Source organism: Microcaecilia unicolor, chromosome 14, assembly GCF_901765095.1.
Source record: "Microcaecilia unicolor chromosome 14, aMicUni1.1, whole genome shotgun sequence".
Taxonomy (NCBI): Eukaryota; Metazoa; Chordata; class Amphibia; order Gymnophiona; family Siphonopidae; genus Microcaecilia; species Microcaecilia unicolor.
Genome location: NC_044044.1, coordinates 22,152,594 through 22,168,124, shown reverse-complemented (window position 1 = coordinate 22,168,124; position 15,531 = coordinate 22,152,594). Strand labels below are relative to the sequence as shown.

Genomic DNA, 15,531 nt, shown 5'->3' with positions numbered 1-15,531 from the left:
AAAGCTCAACTCCCATAGTCAGTCACTCCACAGAGAGCACCACTCAAAGCTCAACTCCCACAGTCAGTCACACTACAGAGAGCACCAGTCACAGCTCTACTCCCTCAGTCAGTCACACTACAGAGAGCACCAGTCACAGCTCTACTCCCCTAGTCAGTCACGCTACAGCGAGCACCAGTCAAAGCTCAACTCCCATAGTCAGTCACTCCACAGAGAGCACCACTCAAAGCTCAACTCCCACAGTCAGTCACACTACAGAGAGCACCAGTCACAGCTCTACTCCCTCAGTCAGTCACACTAGAGAGAGCACCAGTCACAGCTCCACTCCCTTAGTCAGTCACAATACTGAGACCACCAGTAACAGCTCCATTCCCCTAATCAGTCACAGTACAGAGAGCACGAGTCACAGCTCTACTCCCATAGTCAGTCACTCCACAGAGAGCACCAATCAAAGCTCAACTCCCTTAGTCAGTCACACTACAGAGAGCACCAGTCACAGCTCCACTCCCCTAATCAGTCACACTACAGCGAGCACTAGTCAAAGCTCAACACCCATAGTCAGTCACTCCACAGAGAGCACCAATCAAAGCTCAACTCCCTTAGTCAGTCACACTACAGAGAGCACCAGTCACAGCTCCACTCCCCTAATCAGTCACACTACAGCGAGCACTAGTCAAAGCTCAACTCCCATAGTCAGTCACTCCACAGAGAGCACCACTCAAAGCTCAACTCCCACAGTCAGTCACACTACAGAGAGCACCAGTCACAGCTCCACTCCCTTAGTCAGTCACACTACAGAGAGCACCAGTCACAGCTCCATTTCCCTAATCAGTCACAGTACAGAGAGCACCAGTCACAGCTCTACTCCCATAGTCAGTCACTCCACAGAGATCACCACTCAAAGCTCAACTCCAATAGTCAGTCACACTACAGAGAGCACCAGTCACAGCTCCACTCCCCTAATCAGTCACAGTACAGAGAGCACGAGTCACAGCTCTACTCCCATAGTCAGTCACTCCACAGAGAGCACCAATCAAAGCTCAACTCCCTTAGTCAGTCACACTACAGAGAGCACCAGTCACAGCTCCACTCCCTTAGTCAGTCACACTACAGCGAGCACCAGTCAAAGCTCAACTCCCTTAGTCAGTCACACTACAGAGAGCACCAGTCACAGCTCCACTCCCTTAGTCAGTCACAGTACGGAGAGCACCAGTAACAGCTCCACTCCCCTAATCAGTCACACTGCAGCGAGCACTAGTCACAGCTCAACTCCCATAGTCAGTCACTCCACAGAGAGCACCACTCAAAGCTCAACTCCCCACAGTCAGTCACACTACAGAGAGCACCAGTCACAGCTCTACTCCCTCAGTCAATCACACTACAGAGAGCACCAGTCACAGCTCCACTCCCTCATTCAGTCACACTACAGAGAGCACCAGTCACAGCTCCACTCCCTTAGTCAGTCACAATACTGAGACCACCAGTCACAGCTCCATTCCCCTAATCAGTCACAATACAGAGAGCACGAGTCACAGCTCTACTCCCATAGTCAGTCACTCCACAGAGAGCACCAATCAAAGCTCAACTCCCTTAGTCAGTCACACTACAGAGAGCACCAGTCACAGCTCCACTCCCCTAATCAGTCACACTACAGCGAGCACTAGTCAAAGCTCAACTCTCATAGTCAGTCACTCCACAGAGAGCACCAATCAAAGCTCAACTCCCTTAGTCAGTCACACTACAGAGAGCACCAGTCACAGCTCCACTCCCCTAATCAGTCACACTACAGCGAGCACTAGTCAAAGCTCAACTCCCGTAGTCAGTCACTCCACAGAGAGCACCACTCAAAGCTCAACTCCCACAGTCAGTCACACTACAGAGAGCACCAGTCACAGCTCCACTCCCTTAGTCAGTCACACTACAGAGAGCACCAGTCACAGCTCCATTTCCCTAATCAGTCACAGTACAGAGAGCACCAGTCACAGCTCTACTCCCATAGTCAGTCACTCCACAGAGAGCACCACTCAAAGCTCAACTCCAATAGTCAGTCACACTACAGAGAGCACCAGTCACAGCTCCACTCCCCTAATCTGTCACAGTACAGAGAGCACCAGTCACAGCTCCACTCCCCTAATCAGTCACAGTACAGAGAGCACGAGTCACAGCTCTACTCCCATAGTCAGTCACTCCACAGAGAGCACCAATCAAAGCTCAACTCCCTTAGTCAGTCACACTACAGAGAGCACCAGTCACAGCTCCACTCCCTTAGTCAGTCACACTACAGCGAGCACCAGTCAAAGCTCAACTCCCATAGTCAGTCACTCCACAGAGAGCACCAGTCAAAGCTCAACTCCCACAGTCAGTCACACTACAGAGAGCACCAGTCACAGCTCTACTCCCTCAGTCAGTCACACTACAGAGAGCACCAGTCACAGCTCCACTCCCTTAGTCAGTCACACTACAGAGAGCACCAGTCACAGCTCTACTCCCCTAGTCAGTCACGCTACAGCGAGCACCAGTCAAAGCTCAACTCCCATAGTCAGTCACTCCACAGAGAGCACCACTCAAAGCTCAACTCCCACAGTCAGTCACACTACAGAGAGCACCAGTCACAGCTCTACTCCCTCAGTCAGGCACACTAGAGAGAGCACCAGTCACAGCTCCACTCCCTTAGTCAGTCACACTACAGAGACCACAAGTCACAGCTCCATTCCCCTAATCAGTCACAGTACAGAGAGCACGAGTCACAGCTCTACTCCCATAGTCAGTCACTCCACAGAGAGCACCAATCAAAGCTCAACTCCCTTAGTCAGTCACACTACAGAGAGCACCAGTCACAGCTCCACTCCCCTAATTAGTCACACTACAGCGAGCACTAGTCAAAGCTCAACTCCCATAGTCAGTCACTCCACAGAGAGCACCACTCAAAGCTCAACTCCCACAGTCAGTCACACTACAGAGAGCACCAGTCACAGCTCTACTCCCTCAGTCAATCACACTACAGAGAGCACCAGTCACAGCTCCACTCCCTTATTCAGTCACACTACAGAGAGCACCAGTCACAGCTCCATTCCCCTAATCAGTCACAGTACAGAGAGCACCAGTCACAGCTCTACTCCCATAGTCAGTCACTCCACAGAGAGCACCAATCAAAGCTCAACTCCCTTAGTCAGTCACACTACAGAGAGCACCAGTCACAGCTCCACTCCCCTAATCAGTCACACTACAGAGAGCGCCAGTCAAAGCTCAACTCCCATAGTCAGTCACACTACAGAGAGTACCAGTCAAAGCTCAACTCCCTTAATCAGTCACAGTACTGAGAACACCAGTAATAGCTCCACTCCCTTCGTCAGTCTCAGTACAGAGAGCACCAGTCACAGCTCTACTCCCCTAGTCAGTCACAGTACAAAGAGCACCAGTCACAGCTCTACTCCCATAGTCAGTCACTCTACAGAGAGCACCACTCAAAGCTCAACTCCCATAGTCAGTCACACTACAGAGAGCACCAGTCAGAGCTCCGCTCCCTTAGTGAGACACACTACAGAGAGCACCAGTCACAGCTCCACTCCCTTAGTGAGTCACACTACAGAGAGCACCAGTCACAGCTCCACTCCCCTAATCAGTCACAGTACAAAGAGCACCAGTCACAGCTCTACTCCCATAGTCAGTCACTCCACAGAGAGCACCACTCAAAGCTCAACTCCCATAGTCAGTCACACTACAGAGAGCACCAGTCACAGCTCCACTCCCTTAGTCAGTCACACTACAGCGAGCACCAGTCAAAGCTCAACTCCCATAGTCAATCACTCCACAGAGAGCACCACTCAAAGCTCAACTCCCACAGTCAGTCACACTACAGAGAGCACCAGTCACAGCTCTACTCCCTCAGTCAGTCACACTACAGAGAGCACCAGTCACAGCTCCATTCCCCTAATCAGTCACAGTACAGAGAGCACCAGTCACAGCTCTACTCCCATAGTCAGTCACTCCACAGAGAGCACCACTCAAAGCTCAACTCCCATAGTCAGTCACTCCACAGAGAGCACCACTCAAAGCTCAACTCCCATAGTAAGTCACACTACAGAGAGCACCAGTCACAGCTCCACTCCCCTAATCAGTCACAGTACAGAGAGCACGAGTCACAGCTCTACTCCCATAGTCAGTCACTCCACAGAGAGCACCAATCAAAGCTCAACTCCCTTAGTCAGTCACACTACAGAGAGCACCAGTCACAGCTCCACTCCCTTAGTCAGTCACAGTACGGAGAGCACCAGTCACAGCTCAACTCCCTTAGTGAGTCACACTACAGAGAGCACCAGTAACAGCTCCACTCCCCTAATCAGTCACACTACAGCGAGCACTAGTCACAGCTCAACTCCCATAGTCAGTCACTCCACAGAGAGCACCACTCAAAGCTCAACTCCCACAGTCAGTCACACTACAGAGAGCACCAGTCATAGCTCCACTCCCTTAGTCAGTCACACTACAGAGAGCACCAGTCACAGCTCCATTTCCCTAATCAGTCACAGTACAGAGAGCACCAGTCACAGCTCTACTCCCATAGTCAGTCACTCCACAGAGAGCACCACTCAAAGCTCAACTCCAATAGTCAGTCACACTACAGAGAGCACCAGTCACAGCTCCACTCCCCTAATCAGTCACAGTACAGAGAGCACCAGTCACAGCTCCACTCCCCTAATCAGTCACAGTACAGAGAGCACCAGTCACAGCTCCACTCCCATAGTCAGTCACTCCACAGAGAGCACCAATCAAAGCTCAACTCCCTTAGTCAGTCACACTACAGAGAGCACCAGTCACAGCTCCACTCCCCTAATCAGTCACACTACAGAGAGCGCCAGTCAAAGCTCAACTCCCATAGTCAGTCACACTACAGAGAGTACCAGTCAAAGCTCAACTCCCTTAATCAGTCACAGTACTGAGAACACCAGTAATAGCTCCACTCCCTTCGTTAGTCTCAGTACAGAGAGCACCAGTCACAGCTCCACTCCCCTAATCAGTCACAGTACAAAGAGCACAAGTCACAGCTCTACTCCCATAGTCAGTCACTCCACAGAGAGCACCACTCAAAGCTCAACTCCCATAGTCAGTCACACTACAGAGAGCACCAGTCACAGCTCCACTCCCTTAGTCAGTCACACTACAGCGAGCACCAGTCAAAGCTCAACTCCCATAGTCAGTCACTCCACAGAGAGCACCACTCAAAGCTCAACTCCCACAGTCAGTCACACTACAGAGAGCACCAGTCACAGCTATACTCCCTCAGTCAGTCACACTACAGAGAGCACCAGTCACAGCTCCACTCCCTTAGTCAGTCACAGTACGGAGAGCACCAGTCACAGCTCAACTCCCTTAGTGAGTCACACTACAGAGAGCACCAGTCACAGCTCCACTCCCTAATCAGTCACACTACAGAGAGCACCAGTCACAGCTCTACTCCCCTAGTCAGTCACACTACAGCGAGCACCAGTCAAAGCTCAACTCCCATAGTCAGTCACTCCACAGAGAGCACCACTCAAAGCTCAACTCCCACAGTCAGTCACACTACAGAGAGCACCAGTCACAGCTCTACTCCCTCAGTCAGTCACACTACAGAGAGCACCAGTCACAGCTCCACTCCCTTAGTCAGTCACACTACAGAGAGCACCAGTCACAGCTCTACTCCCCTAGTCAGTCACAGTACAGCGAGCACCAGTCAAAGCTCAACTCCCATAGTCAGTCACTCCACAGAGAGCACCACTCAAAGCTCAACTCCCACAGTCAGTCACACTACAGAGAGCACCAGTCACAGCTCTACTCCCTCAGTCAGTCACACTAGAGAGAGCACCAGTCACAGCTCCACTCCCTTAGTCAGTCACACTACAGAGAGCACCAGTCACAGCTCCATTCCCCTAATCAGTCACAGTACAGAGAGCACGAGTCACAGCTCTACTCCCATAGTCAGTCACTCCACAGAGAGCACCAATCAAAGCTCAACTCCCTTAGTCAGTCACACTACAGAGAGCACCAGTCACAGCTCCACTCCCCTAATCAGTCACACTACAGCGAGCACTAGTCAAAGCTCAACTCCCATAGTCAGTCACTCCACAGAGAGCACCACTCAAAGCTCAACTCCCACAGTCAGTCACACTACAGAGAGCACCAGTCACAGCTCTACTCCCTCAGTCAATCACACTACAGAGAGCACCAGTCACAGCTCCACTCCCTTATTCAGTCACACTACAGAGAGCACCAGTCACAGCTCCATTCCCCTAATCAGTCACAGTACAGAGAGCACCAGTCACAGCTCTACTCCCATAGTCAGTCACTCCACAGAGAGCACCAATCAAAGCTCAACTCCCTTAGTCAGTCACACTACAGAGAGCACCAGTCACAGCTCCACTCCCCTAATCAGTCACACTACAGAGAGCGCCAGTCAAAGCTCAACTCCTATAGTCAGTCACACTACAGAGAGTACCAGTCAAAGCTCAACTCCCTTAATCAGTCACAGTACTGAGAACACCAGTAATAGCTCCACTCCCTTCGTCAGTCTCAGTACAGAGAGCACCAGTCACAGCTCTACTCCCATAGTCAGTCACTCCACAGAGAGCACCACTCAAAGCTCAACTCCCTTAGTCAGTCACACTACAGAGAGCACCAGTCACAGCTCCACTCCCCTAATCAGTCACACTACAGAGAGCGCCAGTCAAAGCTCAACTCCCATAGTCAGTCACACTACAGAGAGTACCAGTCAAAGCTCAACTCCCTTAATCAGTCACAGTACTGAGAACACCAGTAATAGCTCCACTCCCTTCGTCAGTCTCAGTACAGAGAGCACCAGTCACAGCTCCACTCCCCTAATCAGTCACAGTACAAAGAGCACCAGTCACAGCTCTACTCCCATAGTCAGTCACTCCACAGAGAGCACCACTCAAAGCTCAACTCCCATAGTCAGTCACACTACAGAGAGCACCAGTCACAGCTCCACTCCCTTAGTCAGTCACAGTACAGAGAGCACCAGTCACAGCTCTACTCCCCTAGTCAGTCACACTACAGAGAGCACCAGTCACAGCTCCACTCCCTTAATCAGTCACAGTACAGAGAGCACCAGTCACAGCTCTACTCCCTTAGTCAGTCACACTGCAAAGAGCACCACTCAAAGCTCAACTCCCATAGTCAGTCACACTACAGAGAGCACCAGTCAAAGCTCAACTCCCATAGTCATTCACTCTACTGAGACCACCAGTCACAGCTCAACTCCCTTAATCGGCCACAGTACTGAGAACATCAGTCATAGCTCCACTCCCTTAGTCAGTCACACTACAGAGAGCACTAGTCACAGCTCCACTCCCTAATCAGTCACAGTACAGAGAGCACCAGTCACAGCTCTACTCCTATAGTCAATCACACCACAGAGAGCACCACTCAAAGCTCAACCCCCATAATCAGTTACACTATTAAGAGCACCAGTCACAGCTCTACTCCCTCAGTCAGTCACTCCACAGAGAGCACCACTCACAGCTCAACTCCCTTAGTCAGTCACACTACAGAGAGCACCAGTCACAGCTCCACTCCCCTAATCAGTCACACTACAGAGAGCGCCAGTCAAAGCTCAACTCCCATAGTCAGTCACACTACAGAGAGTACCAGTCAAAGCTCAACTCCCTTAATCAGTCACAGTACTGAGAACACCAGTCATAGCTCCACTCCCTTAGTCAGTCAGACTACAGAGAGCACCACTCAAAGCTCAACTCCCATAGTCAGTCACACTACAGAGAGCACCAGTCACAGCTCCACTCCCTTAGTCAATCACAGTACGGAGAGCACCAGTCACAGCTCTACTCCCCTAGTCAGTCACACTACAGAGAGTACCAGTCACAGCTCAACTCCCTTAATCAGTCACAGTACTGAGAACACCAGTCATAGCTTCACTCCCTTAGTCAGTCACACTACAGAGAGCACCAGTCACAGCTCCACTCCCTTAGTGAGTCACACTACAGAGAGCACCAGTCACAGCTCCACTCCCCTAATCAGTCACAGTACAGAGAGCACCAGTCACAGCTCTACTCCCCTAGTCAGTCACACTACAGAGAGCACCAGTCAAAGCTCAACTCCCATAGTCAGTCACTCCACAGAGAGCACCACTCAAAGCTCAACTCCCACAGTCAGTCACACTACAGAGAGCACCAGTCACAGCTCTACTCCCTCAGTCAGTCACACTACAGAGAGCACCAGGCACAGCTCCACTCACTTAGTCAGTCACACTACAGAGAGCACCAGTCACAGCTCCATTCCCTTAATCAGTCACAGTACAGAGAGCACCAGTCACAGCTCTACTCCCATAGTCAGTCACTCCACAGAGAGCACCACTCAAAGCTCAACTCCCATAGTCAGTCACACTACAGAGAGCACCAGTCACAGCTCCACTCCCTTAGTCAGTCACAGTACGGAGAGCACCAGTCACAGCTCTACTCCCCTAGTCAGTCACACTACAGAGAGCACCAGTCACAGCTCAACTCCCTTAGTGAGTCACACTACAGAGAGCACCAGTCACAGCTCCACTCCCTTAGTCAGTCACACTACAGAGAGCACCAGTCACAGCTCCATTCCCCTAATCAGTCACAGTACAGAGAGCACCAGTCACAGCTCTACTCCCATAGTCAGTCACTCCACAGAGAGCACCACTCAAAGCTCAACTCCCATAGTCAGTCACACTACAGAGAGCACCAGTCACAGCTCCACTCCCCTAATCAGTCACAGTACAGAGGGCACGAGTTACAGCTCTACTCCCATTGTCAGTCACTCCACAGAGAGCACCAATCAAAGCTCAACTCCCTTAGTCAGTCACACTACAGAGAGCACCAGTCACAGCTCCACTCCCCTAATCAGTCACACTACAGAGAGCACCACTCAAAGCTCAACTCCCATAGTCAGTCACACTACTAAGAGCACCAGTCACAGCTCTATTCCCTCAGTCAGTCACACTACAGAGAGTACCAGTCAAAGCTCAACTCCCTTAATCAGTCACAGTACTGAGAATACCAGTAATAGCTCCACTCCCTTCGTCAGTCAGACTACAGAGAGCACCAATCACAGCTCAACTCCCATAGTCAGTCACACTACAGAGAGCACCAGTCACAGCTCCACTCCCTTAGTCAGTCACAGTACAGAGAGCACCAGTCACAGCTCTACTCCCCTAGTCAGGCACTCCACAGAGAGCACCACTCAAAGCTCAACTCCCTTAATCAGTCACAGCTCCACTCCCTTAGTCAGTCACACTACAGAGAGCACCAGTCAGAGCTCAACTCCCTTAATCAGTCACAGTACTGAGAACACCAGTCATAGCTCCACTCCCTTAGTCAGTCACACTACTGAGACCACCAGTCACAGCTCCACTCCCATAGTCAGTCACACTACAGAGAGCACCAGTCACAGTTCAACTCCAATTGTCAGCCACACAACACAGATGAACAGTCATGGTCCTGTTCCCCCTCTTACTCCAAGTAGAGAAACTAAGCCTCCTCGTTCCACTGTTGCTGTCACAGAACTATTGAAGACGTCTTCTCTAACATCATCAGGTAATGCTTTTTATGTATCATTTTCATTGTTTGGTACTTTCTTGATGTTGTTGTTTGATGGATATTTTGTAGCACTGATTTTGTTGAAGTGTTTCAGGTTGATGACTTCTTGTCTTCTTTGTTTTGGCATATTTTTGTGTTTTGTTGCTTGATAAGTTTTACTTGGTTTGCCTCTTCTTGCAGCTGTCTTAGCATCAGGTGCCAATTATGATGTCATCTTCCTTATCTTCTTTGTCCCTATATGGTAACAACTTGAGCTCACAGAATTATGGGGTCTCTGATCAAGCCCAGCCCCTTGCTTGCCTTTGTCCTGAAGAGAATCAATAGAAATCAAACACATAAAACATGGAAAAGAAACATAGTAACATAGTAGATGACGGCAGAAAAAGACATGCACGGTCCATCCAGTCTGCCCAACAAGACAACTCATGTGTGCTACTTTTGTGTATATAAGTCTGCCCAGCACTAGCCCCGCCTCCCAACCACCGGCTCTGGCATAGACCGTATGAGTCTGCCCAGCACTATCCCCGCCTCCCACCACCGGCTCTGGCACAGACCGTATAAGTCTGCCCCGCACTATCCCCGCCGATACCTTTTTTATTGGACATAACTTAATACATTTCTTGATTAGCTTTCGAAGGTTGCCCTTCTTCGTCAGATCGGAAATAAGCAAATGTGCTAGCTGACAGTGTATATAAGTGAAAACATTCAAGCATTATTATGACAGTCTGACAGGGTGGGAGGATGGGGGTGGGAACGAGGTATGCATGGGGACATCAAAGCATATCATCGATATTCTAACAGGATGGGTGTGGATAATTGAGGGGTGGGGTGATCCACAGAGAAATACAGCTTTATGGTTTATAATGGGCTAGGAACCCCAGATCCTTGTTAAGTCCTTTCTGTTGGGTGTTAAAATATTCAATCATTCTGACTTCAAAGGTCTTACGTTCTTGTATGGTTTTAAAGTTACCTTTCAGGATTCTCACTGTGAAGTCACTGGTACAGTGTCCTGGTTCTGTAAAATGTTGACCAACAGGCGTGGGAACCCTACTGGCACCAGTATTGTTCATATGATGTCTATGTAAATTGAATCTTGTCTTAAGCATCTGGCCTGTTTCTGCAATATAGCATCCTTCGTTACATTTTTTACACTGAATGATATATACCACATTGGAAGATGAGCAAGTGAAAGATCCCTTTATGTTGAATATCTTTCCTTTGTGGATGACTTTAGGGTCCTGTGAAATATTTTGGCATAGTTTGCAACTGGATAAATTACAGGGAAGTGTGCCCTTCTGTTCCTTTTCAGTCTGTGATGGAAGTTTACTTCTGATTAGCTTGTGTTTTAAGTTGGGTGGCTGTCGGAAGGCCAGTACAGGTGGGGATGGGAATATCTCTTTCAGTAATTCATCCTCCTGGAGATATTCTTTCACTTGCTCATCTTCCAATGTGGTATATATCATTCAGTGTAAAAAATGTAACGAAGGATGCTATATTGGAGAAACAGGCCAGATGCTTAAGACAAGATTCAATTTACATAGACATCACATGAACAATACTGGTGCCAGTAGGGTTCCCACGCCTGTTGGTCAACATTTTACAGGAGCAGGACACTGTACCAGTGACTTCACAGTGAGAATCCTGAAAGGTAACTTTAAAAACATAGAAGAACGTAAGACCTCTGAAGTCAGAATGATTGAATATTTTAACACCCAACAGAAAGGACTTAACAAGGATCTGGGGTTCCTAGCCCATTATAAACCATAAAGCTGTATTTCTCTGTTGATCACCCCACCCCTCAATTATCCACACCCATCCTGTTAGAATATCAATGATATGCTTTGATGTCCCCATGCATACCTCGTTCCCACCCCCATCCTCCCACCCTGTCAGACTGTCATAGTAATGCTTGAATGTTTTCACTTATATACACTGTCAGCTAGCACATTTGCTTATTTCCGATCTGACGAAGAAGGGCAACCTTCGAAAGCTAATCAAGAAATGTATTAAGTTATGTCCAATAAAAAAGGTATCATCTTATTTTCTTTTCCATGTTTTATTTTGTTTGATTTCTATTGATAACCTTAAGAGTGGACTAACATGGCTACCACACTCCTCTCCTGAAGAGAAAGAATCTGTGATGATTTTTCCTGAAGTTGTTAGGATTCCTCTCTGGATAGGGCAAGGCATGCTCAGATTATCTCAAGATGTGAAGAGGGCTCTTAGAATAAAAAAAAGGAGAGGATGATGTCTCTTCGGGACTCCCACTCATAGCTCAGTCTGACGATTTTAAGAGTTTTGGAGACGAGAAAGATCCTCTCTAGGCACCTAACTTTTAAATCTGGTGCTACTCATTAGTGCAATTGAAAATCAGAGGTGTGCAAACAAGATGTGCAGGATTGATGCAAGGGTATGAAATGCCATCTGAGGTAGTGGGTTTGAATGTTGACCTGAAAGGTTTTCTGCTTCTAGAAGCCTAAAACTGTAAATCTCACCTTCCTTTTATTGGTATAAGTTACTGTTTTTATTTTATTTCATTGTACAGTTGTTATGTGTTGTTTGTCACTGTTGCTTATCTGGGTAATGCACACCACTATACCATCAGTCTATTTCTTTTTGGAAACTGTCCTTATTATTTGTAGGTGTGTTTAATATTTAAAAGCATGATATCTCGGGGAGGGGAGGGGATTGCAGATTAGGGGCCTGAAAGTTAATTGAAGGGGGCGTAAGGCTAAAGTTTCATCTAGAGTAGCCAATACTCTTGCAGCGGCCATGACACCTCTGAATGAAGATGTAAAAACTGTTGGATTATACTGCTCTGTACAAAATCTGAATATTGTGAAAACTCAGCTGTTTCTTGTGGAAAAGAAACCTATTCGATTAACTTCTCTGGTAAATAAAGACTGACTAGTTTGGGATTCTGGAATGTTACTACTCTTTGACATTCTGAATGGAATCTTGCTATTTATTACGATTTCGGAATCTTGTTACTCTTTGTGGTTTCTGGAATGTTGCTACTCTTTGACATTCTGCATGGAATCTTGCTATTTATTACGATTCCGGAATCTTGTTACTCTTTGTGGTTTCTGGAATGCTGCTACTCTGACATTCTGCATGGAATCTTGCTATTTATTACGATTCCGGAATCTTGTTACTCTGAGGTTTCTGGAATGTTGCTACTCTTTGACATTCTGCGTGGAACCTTGCTATTTAATACGATTCTGGAATCTTATTACTCTTTGTGGTTTCTGGAATGTCGCTACTCTTTGGGATTCTTGCTGCTCTAGAGTTTCTGCCAGGTACTTGTGACCTGGATTGGCTACTGCTTGACGCAGGATACTGGGTTAGATGAACCATTGGTCTGACCCAGTATGGCTACTCTTATGGTCTTATGTGCTCATTCCAGCCTAGTACGTCAGTAACTGCTGGAACATACTGGATCTGACCAAAGCTCTATCACACTGTTTCCAACAGTGGCCGAGCCGGGTCACAAGTAGCTGGCATATATGATCAAATAAGTTCATATGGATTTCAGGAACAAAATATGTGAGGTAGGCACAGAAAGAATTCCTTCCTTTAGGTTAAGGACATTCTGTCCACTACACCATGTGGTAGACCTGCTGAAGAAGGAACCCTAAAGCCAATCAGGACAACCTGTGCTGAGTGACCGACCCCCTACATTTCAATACTAATTTTGTACTGTTTCTAGGGATAGGCAGTCCAAAAAGTTTGGTTTAGTTTTCTTTCCTGTGTCACTTGCAGCATTATTCACTTTGTTTTGTTTGGTCCTGATTTTTGTTGTGGGGGCAATATTGTTTAAATGTGCACTCTCGAAATAGCGTGCCATCTTTGCAAAGAGGGTGCACTCTTTCAGAAAGCGCAGCGCACGCTCGACAGTTCACGCATGCATGCGCTATCAGGAAAGAGAGAACACAGTCTGCAAAGCGTATGCACTATGATCGCCAAATGAAAAAAACCCCACAAAATGTCACGGGTTATTTTCTGCTTGTTTTCATTTGTTAACAACATGGGAAATTGTCAGTGATATTTCCCATTACACACGTCAGCCCACCCCTACCTATTTCACGGGTTTCATTTGTAGCTCTGAGATTGCTTTCTTTCATTATATGAAGTCAGTAACAACAACATTACTATTTAGAATCATCCAAGAGTGTGCTCAGAGCAGTAGAAAGTGCGTCACAATGTCAGTTTTCCAAATATATCATGATGTGTCTTTGGTTAAGTGACTTTCTGATGGTCCTGTGTAGAGGGGGGGGGGGGGGGCAAGGCCACATTGATGGCCATCTAAGCAAGAGAGGCAGCATTGTGTCTGACTCTTTCTTTTTTCTGCAGTGACTACTACCCAGATGACTGTTACCTGTCAGAACGGAGGCAAACCCAGTGGTGGGGTGTGTATATGTCCTTCTAATTTCTATGGGACCTTCTGTCAGTTCGTGAACAACGAAATTGTTATTGGTAAGTTACAGCTTCTCCCTTCCTACTTTTTCCCCTTTGTACAATTTTAATGGCACCCGATCGTTGAAACTGTGAAAGAGAGAGATATATATAGTAACATAGTAAGTGACGGCAGATAAAGACCTGTACGGTCCATCCAGTCTGCCCAACACTCTTCTTGTACTAAAAGGTCTGAAGTTAATGTCGAAGCCCCTTAAAATTTATACTCAAGCCCATCCCTATCTATTAAGTCATGATCACAGGTTTTGCTTCCCAATTACCGGCGTCGCCACCCAATCTCCGCTAAGATTCTGTGGATCCATTCCACATATCTACCACCTTCTCTGTGAAAAAATACTTCCTGACATTACTCCTGAGTCTGCCCCCTTTCCCGTCTCCAGAAAAGGTTTGTTTGCGGATTAATACCTTCCAAATATTTGGACGTCTGCATCATGTCACCCCTGTTTCTCCTTTCCTCCAAAGTATACATGTTCAGGTCGGCAAGTCTCTCCTCGTACGGTTTGTAATGTAAATCCCATACCATTTTTGCAGTGGTATGGACTGTAATACCTGTTTAGTCTGTACAATTTCGTTCCTGGAGCATAGCCTCAGACACTACCTCTGGCTTCTTTGCCGGTACAGATCTTTTGCGCTTATCCTAGGCTTTCTCAATTTCCAATATAAGACATATCTTCACCACCTTAGGGCCTGTTTAAAATGTTGGTGCCCATAGGCAAGACCAGACAGGAGATCCCAGACAGCATGGGTATGGGAAAAGGAAAGTCTGCCAGAGATCCCAAAGTTTAGAGAGCCTGAAGAGAAATGAAGGAAAGCCATGATGCTACAGTAGCACCCCTTTGAAGCCATACATGCACATAACTCTAAATTAAACAGGGGAAATCTCCTCTTTGGTTTATATATTTGGTACCTTCAAAATTTAGCACCCTATGATGTTGCCTATTTTTCTATACCTAAATCCAGATATAAGTACATAAGTACATAAGTAATGCCACACTGGGAAAAGACCAAGGGTCCATCGAGCCCAGCATCCTGTCAATGACAGCGATCAATCCAGGCCAAGAGCACCTGGCAAGCTTCCCAAACGCACAAACATTCTATACATGCTATTCCTAGAATTGTGGATTTTTCCCAAGTCCATTTAGTAGTGGTTTATGGACTTGTCCTTTGGGAAACTGTCTAACCCCTTTTTAAACTCTGCTAAGCTAACCGCCTTCACCACATTCTTCGGTAACGAATTCCAGAGTTTAATTATGTGTTGGGTGAAGAAACATTTTCTCTGATTTGTTTTAAATTTACTACACTGTAATTTCATCGCATGCCATATTGGGACAGACCAAAGGTCCATCAAGCCCAGCATCCTTTTTCTGCCAGGTTACAAGTACCTGGCAAGATCCCAAAACATTTTATGCCTCTTATCCTAGAAATAAGCAGTTGATTTAACCCAATTCCATTTTAATAATGGCTTATGGACTTTTCT

At 47.3% G+C, this 15,531-nt stretch overlaps 1 protein-coding gene across 1 annotated transcript in view; it reads left to right on the top strand.

Moving 5' to 3' along the window:
• The window catches only part of LOC115457015 (mucin-16-like), a 139,250-nt gene that overhangs the window by 105,444 nt on the left and 18,275 nt on the right, over positions 1 to 15,531 (top strand). Inside the window, 2 exon segments of the mRNA XM_030186440.1 lie at positions 9,543 to 9,575; positions 13,932 to 14,054. Coding sequence (XP_030042300.1) covers positions 9,543 to 9,575; positions 13,932 to 14,054 — 156 coding nt within the window.